This window comes from Penaeus japonicus, unplaced genomic scaffold, assembly GCF_977035675.1.
Source record: "Penaeus japonicus unplaced genomic scaffold, GWHDUDI00000001_assembly GWHDUDI00000002, whole genome shotgun sequence".
NCBI lineage: Eukaryota > Metazoa > Arthropoda > Malacostraca > Decapoda > Penaeidae > Penaeus > Penaeus japonicus.
In genome coordinates, this window is record NW_028234404.1 from 6,801,759 (window position 1) to 6,814,258 (window position 12,500).

The window sequence follows — 12,500 nt, forward strand, 5'->3', positions numbered from 1 at the left end:
AGATGGAGGAGAGAAAGAGAGAGAGAGAGAAAGAGAGAGAGGTAGATAGAGAGAGAGAGAGAGAGAGAGAGAGGAGACAGATGGAGGAGAGAGAGAGAGAGAGAGAGAGAGAGAGAGAGAGAGAGGGGAAGAGAGAAGGAGAGAGAGAGGAGAGAGAGAGAGAGAGAGAGAGAGAGAGAGAGAGAGAAAGAGAGAGAGAGAGAGAGAGGGAGAGAGAGAAGAGGGAGAGAAAGAGAGAGAAGGAGAGAGAGAGAGAGAAGAAGAGAAGAGGAGAGGGAAAGGAAGAGGAGGAAAGAAGAGGGGAGGGAGAGAGGAAGGAGGGAGGGATGGAGGTAGGAAGAAAGAGAGAGAGACAAGGGGGGATGGAGAGAGCAACTGCTGTGGGCCTCTAGTCCATACTACACTCTTCCCCTCACCAGTTTGTGTGTGACTGAGTTGAAGTAATTATCAGCAAGGAAGTAGCAAGAGAAGAGAGAAAATAATATCAAATTCTCTCTCTCTCTCTTTCCAATTAACCTCCCAGTCCCTGCTCTTCTCTTTCTCATTCAAAATCATAAAGCTCACCATCCCAGCCTAACTCAACCTAACCTTCATGGGATAAAATATACATAAAATAAAACATGGAAAAACAAACACAAACCAGCAATATGGAAACAGTCCTCATGATACCACACACCACTTTCCACACAACTTTCTATGATTATTATTACCACTGTCTCATTAATTTACCTCTCATATTTTGTAAATAACTGAATGATTGTTCCCTATGGATGTTAAAATATTTAATTTCTACATTTATAAAACTTTATTTCTCTTTATAAATAAATCTATTAAAGACCTCAAAAAGGCCCTTTTCAATTCAATATTCAATAAAAACTACATCATAGAATAAAAAAGGTCATAGCATTTTTTAATCTACTCTTGTCCAAAATATTTATAGTAGTAATTATGAATTTGTTTTTCCTACGGCAATCAGAAATTAAAATTCAAGGCGGTAAATATTTTATTCCGCTTTACTAATCCCTGCTTTATTGAAGGGGTTGAAGCTCAATAAAAGATATCTATATAAACAGTTTGAAGTATTATAAGGACTGAATAATATCAATCCTGTTAAAACCGAAATAAATGTGGGAGTGTATTCTTAAGACAGCTCAACATTTCTGACTAGATATAGTTAAATTTTCTTTTTAGTCTCGTTTATCTAGGAGTAATATTCCATATCTAAATTAAGAACTGATTAACCAAAGTATTTCATTTCAATCTAAAATAATTTACTAAACATGTACCATATCGTTTCATTTCATTTTATAGCAGAAACATGAACATACACAAACAGGGTTCCTTGCAATTGATTACATATGGCTGAACTCCAAAAAACGAATATCATACAGCATCTATTTGCAGGTTCTCAGCAGAAGATATACACTGTGCCATTAGCAGTCTTTTACAGTTATGGCTCGAAGGCATACATTTTTTTCTGCTTTTGTTACCGGGTCCGCAAACCATTGTCCAACATTGTACTCAAATTATTTTTTGTTTTACCCAATAGAACATGTAAACTACCAACTGCATTGGTTCCATATCACTTAGAATCCATTGTACATCTCTTGTCTTTGATCGATTTACTAACCACGAGCGCATTTAGCGAAGGGGAGATTAAATGCAAGAAAGTTTTCCGGACGAGGAACTCACGTGTTGCAATTCGAGCCAACATCGCCAAGGAAAGGCAATCAGCTGATTCGTGTAAACAAATATCTAGTTTCGTTTAGGTGGAATGCCTGGTGTTGAGAGACAAATGGGATGGTATCTGTGTTTTTTAATAGGAAAAAGGAAGATCTGTAGGATAAAAAATGATGCAATTACACTAATGTTGATTTTATACGGGAAATAAAATGACGTCACGGTTTAAATCCCACGTTGGCCAATCAGAAAAGCGTATTTAGGAATGAACCAATCAGCAGCAAGTATATCACCGGGCGGACCAATCAGCGAGTAGCGCGGCCTTTTTGACCGTTGACCACGTGACCACCGGGCCGTTTGAATCGCAGTGTCGAGTCGGCGTCGCTTGAGAGAGGACCTATTTTGAAGAGATTTCAGAGTTAAAAAAGCCTCGCATCCTTGAATTACCGGTTGATTTCCGTTCATCATGTCTTTAAGAACTACCTCGCATCTTAGCAGTGTAAGTTTCAAGCGGAGAGAATGCAAGAAAGGGCGATGAAAGTGCAAAAAGGCGTAGCGTCTCGGCGCCATGCTTGAGGCTTGGGTCCGGACCGGCCGTTTAAATGCCTCGGAATTTAAATCTTTCTTTCCGAGACTTATGGCGGTTTCGTAATTTTTTTTTTCCTTGAGGGACTCTATACCCATTCTAACTTGAGACTTTTCATGTAATGGAAGGAAGTTTATGGTACGAGAGATGAATATTGAAGTGCTTGTTATATTTGACGGTTATTTTTTTTTTTTCTCAATGTTTACTATATTTACTTCACAACTTCATTGATCAATATTTACAGTTTGGAGTTGTAACTTCTACATCTTTTACGTGTATTATCTACAATATCCATGGAACTCCTACAGATTTGTGATTTAAATGGCCTTACGTGAATTCAAATTTAAACATGCATGTAGTGTGCGTAAAATAAAAGGAGATCTTTCACTTATGAATACAAAGTGATGCATGTGATATTTAGAATAAGGATGTGTCTATCAAGGGAAGTCTGTATTTTATTAATGATTGGCAGTTGTGCTTGCGCTTTGCTTGCATTTAAGAATTATATACTAACTTAAAGCTTCAAGTTGAGTATGTATAAATATTACGAAAGTCTGCAATGGCCTTTTTAGAACCGTTTTTCTATTGGCAGTGTTTAATTGCATTCCTTTTGACTACTAATGATTTAATAGCAGACAGCAGTCAAATCCCAACCCTTGTTGTCAAGCCACCACTTGTACCTCCACGCCTGCCTTCTCACTGATTGAAATTTGGTGATAATCCTCTCGGGTTTGAACGTTGATGAAATTGAAGGGAGTTTTATAGACTTAGTCCTGCCGAAATGTATATAATGGTTTGTTGACCGACTAGGGTGGGGTCACATGTAGGCCAGTGACACACACTATTAATATTTCCTATAGCTGGCAGGTATTTGAGTAACCACAAACCACAAAGATTTCAAATGATCTAATTGCGTAAACTACGTAATCCCTTCACGCTTATACTGAACGTCCTCCCCATTTTCCAGAATGTGGGACATGACCTGAACAACCCACGCAAAGTAGAGGCCAAGATGATCCAGGGGCCAGTCGCCCGTCGTGCCTTGGGGGATGTTGGCAACCATGGTATTCCCGTGCAAGGGCCCAAAGCTCCTCTCAAGGCGGGGGAGATCTCTCGCAATGAGCCCGTCAAGCTGCACAAGCCCAAGTCCGGCCTCTCTGGGCTGCTCGCCAGGTAAGCCCCTCTTTAGTTGGGGTGGGGGGGGTAGTGAAGGAGCTTGGTGTAGGGGATGAATCGTGTGTTTTAACACAATTTTATTACGCGTTTCTTTCCCATATTTAATTGTTGTTGCTGCTTAATGTGATCTTGGCGATTGCTTGAAAATGGTTTTAATAACTGGTATGCTATTAGTTGCAATGTGTCGCTTTAATTTTTTTTTTCATCCCTCCCTATCTTTCAGACCCGGCAAAGAAAATGTGAAGCCCCTAAAGGAAGTGGCAGAACGTGTGGAGCAAATGGATGTGGAGGAGGAAGCCAAGGTGGAAGAGCTGGCTATTGCCTTCTCTACCCAGAGACTAGATATTGAAGATATTGATGCTCAAGACAGTGATAATCCTCAGCTTGTATCTGAATACGTGAATGATATCTACAAGTACCTGCGAGAACTTGAGGTAAATTTCTTGTGTAGGTGGATTGTCTACCCGAGTGTCTTGTGTGGTTTGCAATTGCAATAAGATGGTCTTATCTCTTGCTTTTGAGTGGATATTGTCAATATTCTGAATTGTCAAAGATCTTTAGTGAACCTTGTGAATATTTTACTCCACAGTAAGCATGTATTGGCAACATTAGTTTTCATTGTCAATCAGCTTGCATGGAGAGATTAAATATGCAGACTTCAGGGCCAGTTGTCACAAAGAGTGTCATATTGGTAGTATAAGTCTAGAAACATTTAACCACTTCACACTCAAATCCTTAAATTTTACATGTCAGACTTCTTATTTTAATTTCCATAGTTGTAATTTATGTATTTTTCTCTCCCCTACCAGGATGCCAACAAGATCATGCCCAGATACCTAGAAGGCCAAGTTATTACAGGAAAGATGAGAGCTATTTTGATCGATTGGCTTGTCCAGGTCCACCTTCGCTTCACCCTACTACAAGAGACGCTGTATCTGACTGTTGCTATCATTGACAGATTTCTCCAGGTAACTAGAGGAATAGAGAGATGGGAAGTGTGCATGAATATTGATGTATATGTGTATATGTAATATATTAAAATTCCCCCCCATCCCCCTGATTCTAATGTTATACTTTTCTTGCTAGACTCAGAGGAATATACCACGTAACAAGCTACAGTTAGTTGGTGTGACTGCCATGTTCATTGCTAGCAAGTACGAGGAAATGTACTGCCCAGAAATTGGGGACTTTGCATACATCACAGACAAAGCCTACTCCAAGGCAGAAATTCGTAAGATGGAGGTGACCATGCTGAAAGAGCTGGGCTTCAACGTATCCTATCCCCTCCCCCTACACTTCCTGCGAAGAAACAGCAAAGCTGGTTCAGTAAGTATAGATTCTCTCTGAAATATCTCTATGGTGTTTGATGGTATATAGGGTAATCGCAGACTGGCTTGTTTGTTTATTTTGAATGCATGTGATGTTTTTTTTTTTTTTTTCATGTATAAAATGACTGCTTCTGATAAAACTAAACTTCCTCTTATTAACAGGTTGATGCTTCTCAACATACCCTGGCAAAGTACCTAATGGAACTTTGCTTGCCAGAGTACGGCATGTGCCATTACAAATCGTCGATGATTGCTGCATCTGCTCTCTGCCTTTCTCTAAAGTATGAAAGATTTTTTTGTTTTTGTTTCTAGGTTACTGGTAATATGTATTGCAATACTTAGTCTGGATCATAATAGGTAGCACTATCAAATATTGCTGTTTAATTTTATATAGCTATTTGAAATGAGTATATACAGAAGACAATGCCCACATAAGATTTTTAAGGATCTTGTGCATTTTTAAATTTTTTGAATACCTGCATTAGGAGTATTTTCCCTGTTTAATATATATATATCCCCATCCCCAGATTGTTGGATGGCAGTAGCTGGAGCAACACATTGACTTACTATTCTCGCTACACGGAAGAACAGATCATGCCAGTCATTTGCAAGATGGCAGCTGTTGTAGTAAAGAGCAGTAGTGCCAAGCAACAGGTAAGGCTAGCTTATGATTAGCATGTCATTTAATTTTTTTTTTTTTTTTTTTCATGGTATTAGGTTACTTAAAGGTGCAATAAAAAATAGGGCGAGGATTAAAAGCCAAATTTCTACTTGTATATGGTGAGCAAACTACTAATCTTGTAAATAACTTCATTGATAGAAGCAACTTCAGAAGTGACTGAAGATTTCTTTGCTTTCACTTAGGAAATTATTAGAGAAATTATCTTTTTATTCACAGGCTGTAAGACAGAAGTACAAGGCCAGTAAGCTGATGAAAATTAGTGAGATTCCCCAGCTCAAGTCGAAGCTCATCAACACGCTTGCAGAGAAGAGTGCGTCGTATGCATAAGTTGGTGTCCATTAGAAAGTAAATATTGTACATGTGGAATGAATGGACTGGTTTTTGTATATATTACTTTTAAGGTGCCAGTTTGTTTCCTTTTTCATCTTCAGATTTATAGAATACTGACTACCAGTATTTGCTAATTTTTATTCTTCGAGACTGGTTTTCTGGGTTAGCATGTACAACCCAGATTAACTGGTTTTGGCATCTATCCATTTATCATGGTCTTTGTATTAATATAATCTTAGACAGGACAAAAATGGCTATTTGAATAGAACTTGCAAAGTATATATGCTATAATGTCTTGTAATGTATATATGATCTGTGATAATCTTTTAGTTATGTTCTGTATGTATTCCTATATAATAAACCAGTTTTATCCAAGATCTGTATTCCACTATTTTTTTTTTGATGCCTCTAGTTGTACATTGCAACCTTTAAATGTGGATTGACAGTACATTAAGCTGATTTATGGATCTATTGTTCATGAGCATTCCTTCCCTATAGTTTCAGCATCACCAAAGAAAATAAAAAAAAATGCATGCTTTACTTTATAATGCAAAAGAACACTTGTGTGCCAAATACTGTACACATTTTATTCTTATTTTAGAATCCAGATGTTGAATGGTTTTGTTTTTTATGAAATTGGAGGATGCATATCCCCCTATGCAGATGACTAGTAGGTGCTTTCCCGAATGTAATTTTAACTTGTACTTTTAAAATATCCCGTAAACTGTCTGCGGTGTTTTTGTATGGTAATGCAGTTGGAAGAATTTAGGATTAGTAACTGAGGAATCCCTTTTCCCTTATATTTTTTCTCTAGTACCCTTGATCAGCTGCTGCTTCGGGTGATAGTGGTTCCAAAAGTTTTTACGGAACGTGCACAATATATTTTGGTGGCTGATGAGGATAGACTAGGAAAATGAGGAAATGGAACTTTGCTTGAGTTCTACTATAGCATCATAAAGGTCTAGATTTTGATAAAAGGATGTATCGTTTTCATGTTGATTTGACTAGACTGAAGTTAGGTGCTTATTGTATTTACTTTTGTATATTTCCAATTGAAAGAGATGTTAAATGCATGTTTGCCATACACTGTAATATTTTCAGGAAAGTAAACGTAATAAAATAGTAAATCTTTTCTTTTTAAACCTTGGTGGGTGGGGGGTGTAATGGATATTGGTCCTGATGTTACAAATAACTATGTATGGAAGAACATGAGTGCCTGTATAGTGCCTGTGATCCTGGTCATACTTAAAATAGTCTAGAATCTACATACTTGCATATCCCAGATATAAGCAAGGGATAAACAGTCATTCTAGGGTCAGCTGTCAGCAGTAGCAATCTTATAAAATGTATTATTCCTATTAGCAATGATTTCTTGAAATGTCCGACTTACTTTCTATTGAACACCTTGGTGAAAGTAAATGTGTATCCAATGGTGGATGAATTTGAAGATAAGCTAAAATTTAACCAGACAAAACCTATATTTAATTTATTTAAGGTATCCGTAATCAAACAAAATTGCTGTATAAAAGGACCAAATCTTGGCCTCTATTATTTTCTAATACTGATACTGACACATGCTAGTGTCTTGTTTTGATTTGTGTAGTCATGCACTTTTCCTTGCAATGGAAAATTGTCATTAGTGCAATTGCCAGGCAACACCCTGACCTAGGATACCAATTGTATTTAAAGGGTTAGTGTAGACATGGTATGCAAATACTCAACCTAGAATAGGAATAGTTGTATTAAAGGATAGATGCCCTAAAGCAACAGCTAAAAGACAGGTAAGATGTATGGATCTACAGCTGCACATTTCATAATAAACACTTATATTTAAGTACATAGTGTTAAAAGCATTGCAATATATTATAGGATTTAATCCATTGCAGATGGGGATAAATTTGCTTGCCCAGTCTCCAAGATGGGTTTTATTTCTGGGTGAGGTAGGTTCACACAACATACCTTGACAATTTTCCCACTCTTAAGTCAGTCACTAAAACTAGAGCCATTTTTGTGTTTGTCATTTTTTTGTTTTAATGTATTGAGAGACTTGTATGTGTCATATCACAGGCTCTATCAATGATAGTGTTGACTAAAATTATATTATAGGATAAAAGTGGTATAAATGAGACAATATTTTTCAAAACACAAGAGATGTAATTTACGTGTTTCAGGTTACCCCGTCTTCAAAACTACATATAGTTCTGAAGATGGGGTAATCCGAAATGCGTAAATTACCTCTTGTGTTGTGAAAATATTCAGTCTCATTAAAACCACTTTTATCCAATTGTCACAATTAACTCAGTTTATATTATAGGGTCCATATCAGCTCATTATTTTCTTTATATTAAGTGTTGTTTTAGGGGAGGACAAAAAGCAACTTCATTTTTTTCATATTCATGTACTGTCATGAATGAATATGAAAAACATAACCATCCAAAATCAAGATAAATATGAAGAGGTAGGGAAGAGGAAAGAAACCTGTGCTTATGACTGTGAGTGCCATAGTAAAAGGCATCCTTTCTGTCACAGTGGCACATTGTAGACACTGGGCATGGTTTAACCCATTGGTCGCAGTTTTAATAAAATATGTATACAGTTAGATGGCGGGTTTACATTGTTTGGCACGGTGCCATCCTCGCCTATGACTGACTCTGCCTTGGCAGCAAATCATGCCATCCACTGTTAATGGGTTAAGTCATCTTCCTCTTCTCGTTCTGCCTGCATATCCTTCATTGCCGGTACTTTAGAGCAAGAGGTCAGCAATTTTCTGTGTGCTATTGCTCTATCAATATAGTGCTTGCTAGAGACCGTAGATGGGTGCCATTCAAGGTTCTCTCTCCTGCTGGTACTAGAAGAAAGTGGTACCATCTAGGTTTTGGATGTTAGGTGAAACCCATTTTGCCATATTATGGCAATTATAGTAATTATGACCGCAATTATAATCATCAACTCATTACTCATAGTACAATAAAGAAACAGTGATCCAAAATCCTCTGTCATGTACATCATGGTGCCCATCGTCAGGCGAAAAACTTCTGCATTGTCTATGTCATGACACCTGTCTGCAATGGGTTAAGATTAAGGACAGCCACAGAAATTATACAGATAATTCTCAATAGTTATAATAATAATACAAAGAGTATATTTATATATGATACATCTAAATTAGTTGATAAAACAACAAATTTCTACATTTTCTTGAATTATCATTGCAAATATAAGAAAGGGTTTTGAGAGTTTTTTTTAAAGAAAGTCTTAAATGTATTAAAATTTTATTTCCAGTTCCAGTTATTAAATAAGATAATTTAAAATACATTTATCTTTACTGTTATATCAATCACTTTAAGAAATCTTTAACAAATGACACCACAAAATACTGGTACACAATAAATCATCTAGTAACAAATAAATATAGTACTCCTGTTTACATAATCCATGATCACTTCTGGCAAGGTTGTACTCAGGATAACACACATTTACATGATAATGAAAAAAATGATAATCATATGTATCTATTTTGATAATACTAATGTATAACTCTTCAGCAACAAAGATTCAAACCCACTCAATCTAGGCAATTCACCTGACCACATGACCCACTAAAAGGACTAGGATCACAATGGTTATAGGTGGGCCAACTTCTTTGAAACTGGGTCTTCTGTGAGCACACATTGTATGCATTGTTCTAATACATGGTACACAGAGCATAATGCAATAAAAGCTGTCTTACCTGATAATTTTTCCATTATTAAAAAAAAGGTATTGTGTCTCATTTTTTGTTTCTTGTGCTCTTGTGCATGTGAAGTTCTGAACTTCCTGTGGTGACTTGTGGCAATACCTTATTTTTGTGGTATCTTATTTTAAGTGTGGCCATGTACAAATAGATCCAGTATTCTAAAACACTATGATATTCTATCAATTACTGATTTTTTTTTCTATTTGCTGTATTTGAGGTGTCCCTGAGTATCATTCATCAGGTCTGTGTTCCACATTGCATTTTGTGCATGTAATTCAATTGCAATTTTGTGCAAGCAGTTCAGCTGTAATTTTCTCCCTCCAAACCTTTCACTTCTAATAATTCTTTTGGTAGCTCTTTTGAACTAGAGAAAGCAGTCCATCTATCTAAAATATGCAGAACAGAACCCACAAAAATGAATTTAAATAAAAGCCCTAAACCACAAGAAACACACCTAAACCCTCATACTCGCTCTCCCAGTACCAGGTACTTCATACACAAAGAAGTCATCGGCACATTGCACACTCATGCCTGATCCTGCAGCTGCTGCCTGTGCTTGCTCCTCCAGCAGGGCTACTGTCTCCTCGCCTTCCTGAAACAAGAGGGGAGAAACCACCCGTTTAATCTCAAAATTCTGAACTGGTAAGTTTTTTTACTAATAGGCCTGATTCCTGTTGAAGTTATTATGTGTGATGTAATGGAAGTAAGCCCTTATTTTGTGGAAAAAACAGATGAGTTCATTAATACTATTATGTTATTTTGTCTATTTATCTATCTATATATATTATAGTCTTTGAACTGAGTTCATTGTGACAAATGGATAAAAGTGGTATAAATGAGACATGTAGTTCTGAAGACGGGGTAACCCAAAACGCGTTAATTACATCTCTTGTGTTGTGAAAATATTCAGTCTCATTTATACCACTTTTATCCATTATAGTTTTTCTTTATTTTCTATTATATATTCTTTTTTTTCTTGACAATGCAGCATACTAATGAAATTCATATACTACTAATCCTTGGGCATCAGCATTCAGCACTTTGCATCCAAAGATAAAATAAGGATTGATGTTTTGTGATAAGTTTCTCTTGTGTGGCTTTTATCAAAAGATTCATTAAGAAAAGAAAAAAAAGAAAGAAAAAAAAGAAAAGAAAAGAAAAGAAAAAAATATATATATATCATATCATATCTATCATTTTCATTCTAGATCCTTACTAATTTATACTTTCCTGCTTTTTGCGTGTGATGAATATTCCCACTAAACTAATCTATTACACAAAAAAAAGTCCAATTGAGGAACTGATTAAATAAACCCAAGCATGCATCTTATTCCCTCAAAATGTTTGTTATAAGTATACATCATGTAATTTTCAGGAATATTTTGAATATAGCTTCTTTACTGAAGTGCATCCCTTGAGTCATATAACCTCCAATCACACCAAGATATGAAGTACTATTAGGGGGGGTTCAATGGTGTGTGTGTGGGGGGGGGGGGTCATTTAAAAGGGGTTTGTCACAAGGTTCAAAACAAGGTCTGATAATGTAATGAGACTTGAAAAGATTATGAAAGCCTCGGACAAACAAATTCCCTTTTTTGTTATCAGTGTGTAATAGAAAGATTGGTAAAATTATTGACATAGTACGAGAAGCTAATAATGTTTTGAGCAGGATGTGTCATTATAATGTAGTTTTGAGTGGTCTACATTTGGCAGTCAGATTCTAGCAAAGGCTATCAACAAACTAACATACTCTTGAATCGATTATAGGTGGTAGAAAGACCTATAAAATGATTGGTGAAGCTCGAGAAGATAGTAAAATACATAGTCTATTACTGGCATGATGAATTTAGGGCATCATAAGCTACCAATGGGTGAGAGTAGGGTGTTTCCATAAACTACAGCTTTTTTTTCTGTATCTGAATGACACATTAAAATCTGAAAATAAATGTAATGTTTGCAAGGTACACAGGTGAATTTTGAAACTGTCACCTAACATTCTAATAAATCTATTTTGTGTATAGTGGGTTTTCCTACAAATTGATTTTGGCAAGGACGGGATCAAACCTTATTGGCCCTGAGTCTAAACACCTATAGAGAATGTAGTTAATAGTTTTAGGACATTTTAAAAATAAAAAAAAATAAAATAAAAAGAAAAGCTTGTAATGCCATTATTTCTTCCTTTATTTTTTTTTCAGCTTTAAATATAAATAGAGTGCTGAAATTATATAGGCATATCATATAAAGGAGAATAAAATCTAATAAACTCTATACTTATTAGGAAATAAAGACTAAATAGGAAAAAGGAGAACTCAAAGATGCCTTCATTGTGAACAGTTGTTGAAAAAGGTATGAATGATAATCTGTGATTTTAAAACTGAATTATTTGATGTACCAATGCTGGGGCATGGTTGTAGATTTTATTTATATCTCAAAGACATGAAGGGTATGGTGAGTAAGGAGCTCTTATGCAACTTTCTCGGTTGGGGTGGAGGTGAGGAGGTGAGTGGATCTGGGGGAACTAAGACCAATGTCTGTCTACCAGATATTCACAGTAGTGATCGGGCACCAAGGCGTTAAGCATTACCTTCAGAGATTCTTTTGAAGAAGGGCTGTATCTCTGGGAGAAGTGATTGAGCAACAGCACCTTGGCATTGACTCCTTTGGCAAAGGCCACTGCTTGACTGGGAGTGGAATGACCAAACTCTGCCGCCTTGTCCATGAGATTGTCATCATGTGTGGCTTCATGGACAACCACGTCACAGCTCCTAGAAAAATAGAAAATAAAAAATAACTAAATGATAAAAACACAGGTCACACTGTCAGGCTTAACCAAACAGCACAGCATGTAATATAAAAGATAATTCAATACTGAAATTCAAATTATTGTCAGAAGAAATAAATATGAAGATACATCATGAATCTTACAATCTGCAGTTGGGCATAAAATTCTATGGACACCAAGAACAACTTTGTCTATTCTGT

The 12,500-nt window shown here is 36.3% G+C and overlaps 3 protein-coding genes across 8 annotated transcripts in view; 1 reads left to right on the forward strand and 2 right to left on the reverse strand.

The window, feature by feature from the left end:
• LOC122266667 (CCA tRNA nucleotidyltransferase 1, mitochondrial) overlaps positions 1–1,818 on the reverse strand; it is a 9,506-nt gene extending 7,688 nt beyond the window's left edge. Inside the window, exon 1 of one of the 3 annotated variants that reach the window (XM_043036470.2) lies at positions 1,693–1,818. Coding sequence is in view for 2 of the 3 variants with exons in the window: in XM_043036469.2 (XP_042892403.2) it covers positions 1,390–1,506 (117 nt within the window). In the remaining variant the exon portion in view is untranslated. Of the gene's footprint in view, positions 1–1,389; positions 1,508–1,630 lie in introns of those variants that run through there. The other 2 variants (XM_043036468.2, XM_043036469.2) reach the window with 2 other exon arrangements.
• Positions 1,819–2,019: 201 nt separating this feature from the next.
• Positions 2,020–6,904, forward strand: LOC122266669 (G2/mitotic-specific cyclin-B). The gene is made up of 8 exons (XM_043036471.2): positions 2,020–2,179; positions 3,234–3,439; positions 3,666–3,876; positions 4,252–4,410; positions 4,529–4,768; positions 4,933–5,051; positions 5,298–5,424; positions 5,669–6,904. The coding sequence occupies exons 1-8, from the start codon at positions 2,147–2,149 to the stop codon at positions 5,777–5,779; spliced, it is 1,206 nt and encodes a 401-aa protein (XP_042892405.1). The 5' UTR covers positions 2,020–2,146; the 3' UTR covers positions 5,780–6,904.
• A 2,138-nt stretch (positions 6,905–9,042) lies between these two features.
• LOC122266666 (zinc phosphodiesterase ELAC protein 1) overlaps positions 9,043–12,500 on the reverse strand; it is a 7,784-nt gene continuing 4,326 nt past the window's right edge. For all 4 annotated transcript variants that reach the window (XM_086546326.1, XM_086546335.1, XM_086546334.1 and 1 more), the window contains exons 7-8: positions 12,103–12,283; positions 9,043–10,110 (exon numbers count right to left, since the gene is read on the reverse strand). In XM_086546326.1, the coding sequence (XP_086402452.1) occupies positions 9,973–10,110; positions 12,103–12,283 (319 nt within the window). In that variant the 3' untranslated portion in view covers positions 9,043–9,972. The remainder of the gene's footprint in view (positions 10,111–12,102; positions 12,284–12,500) is intronic.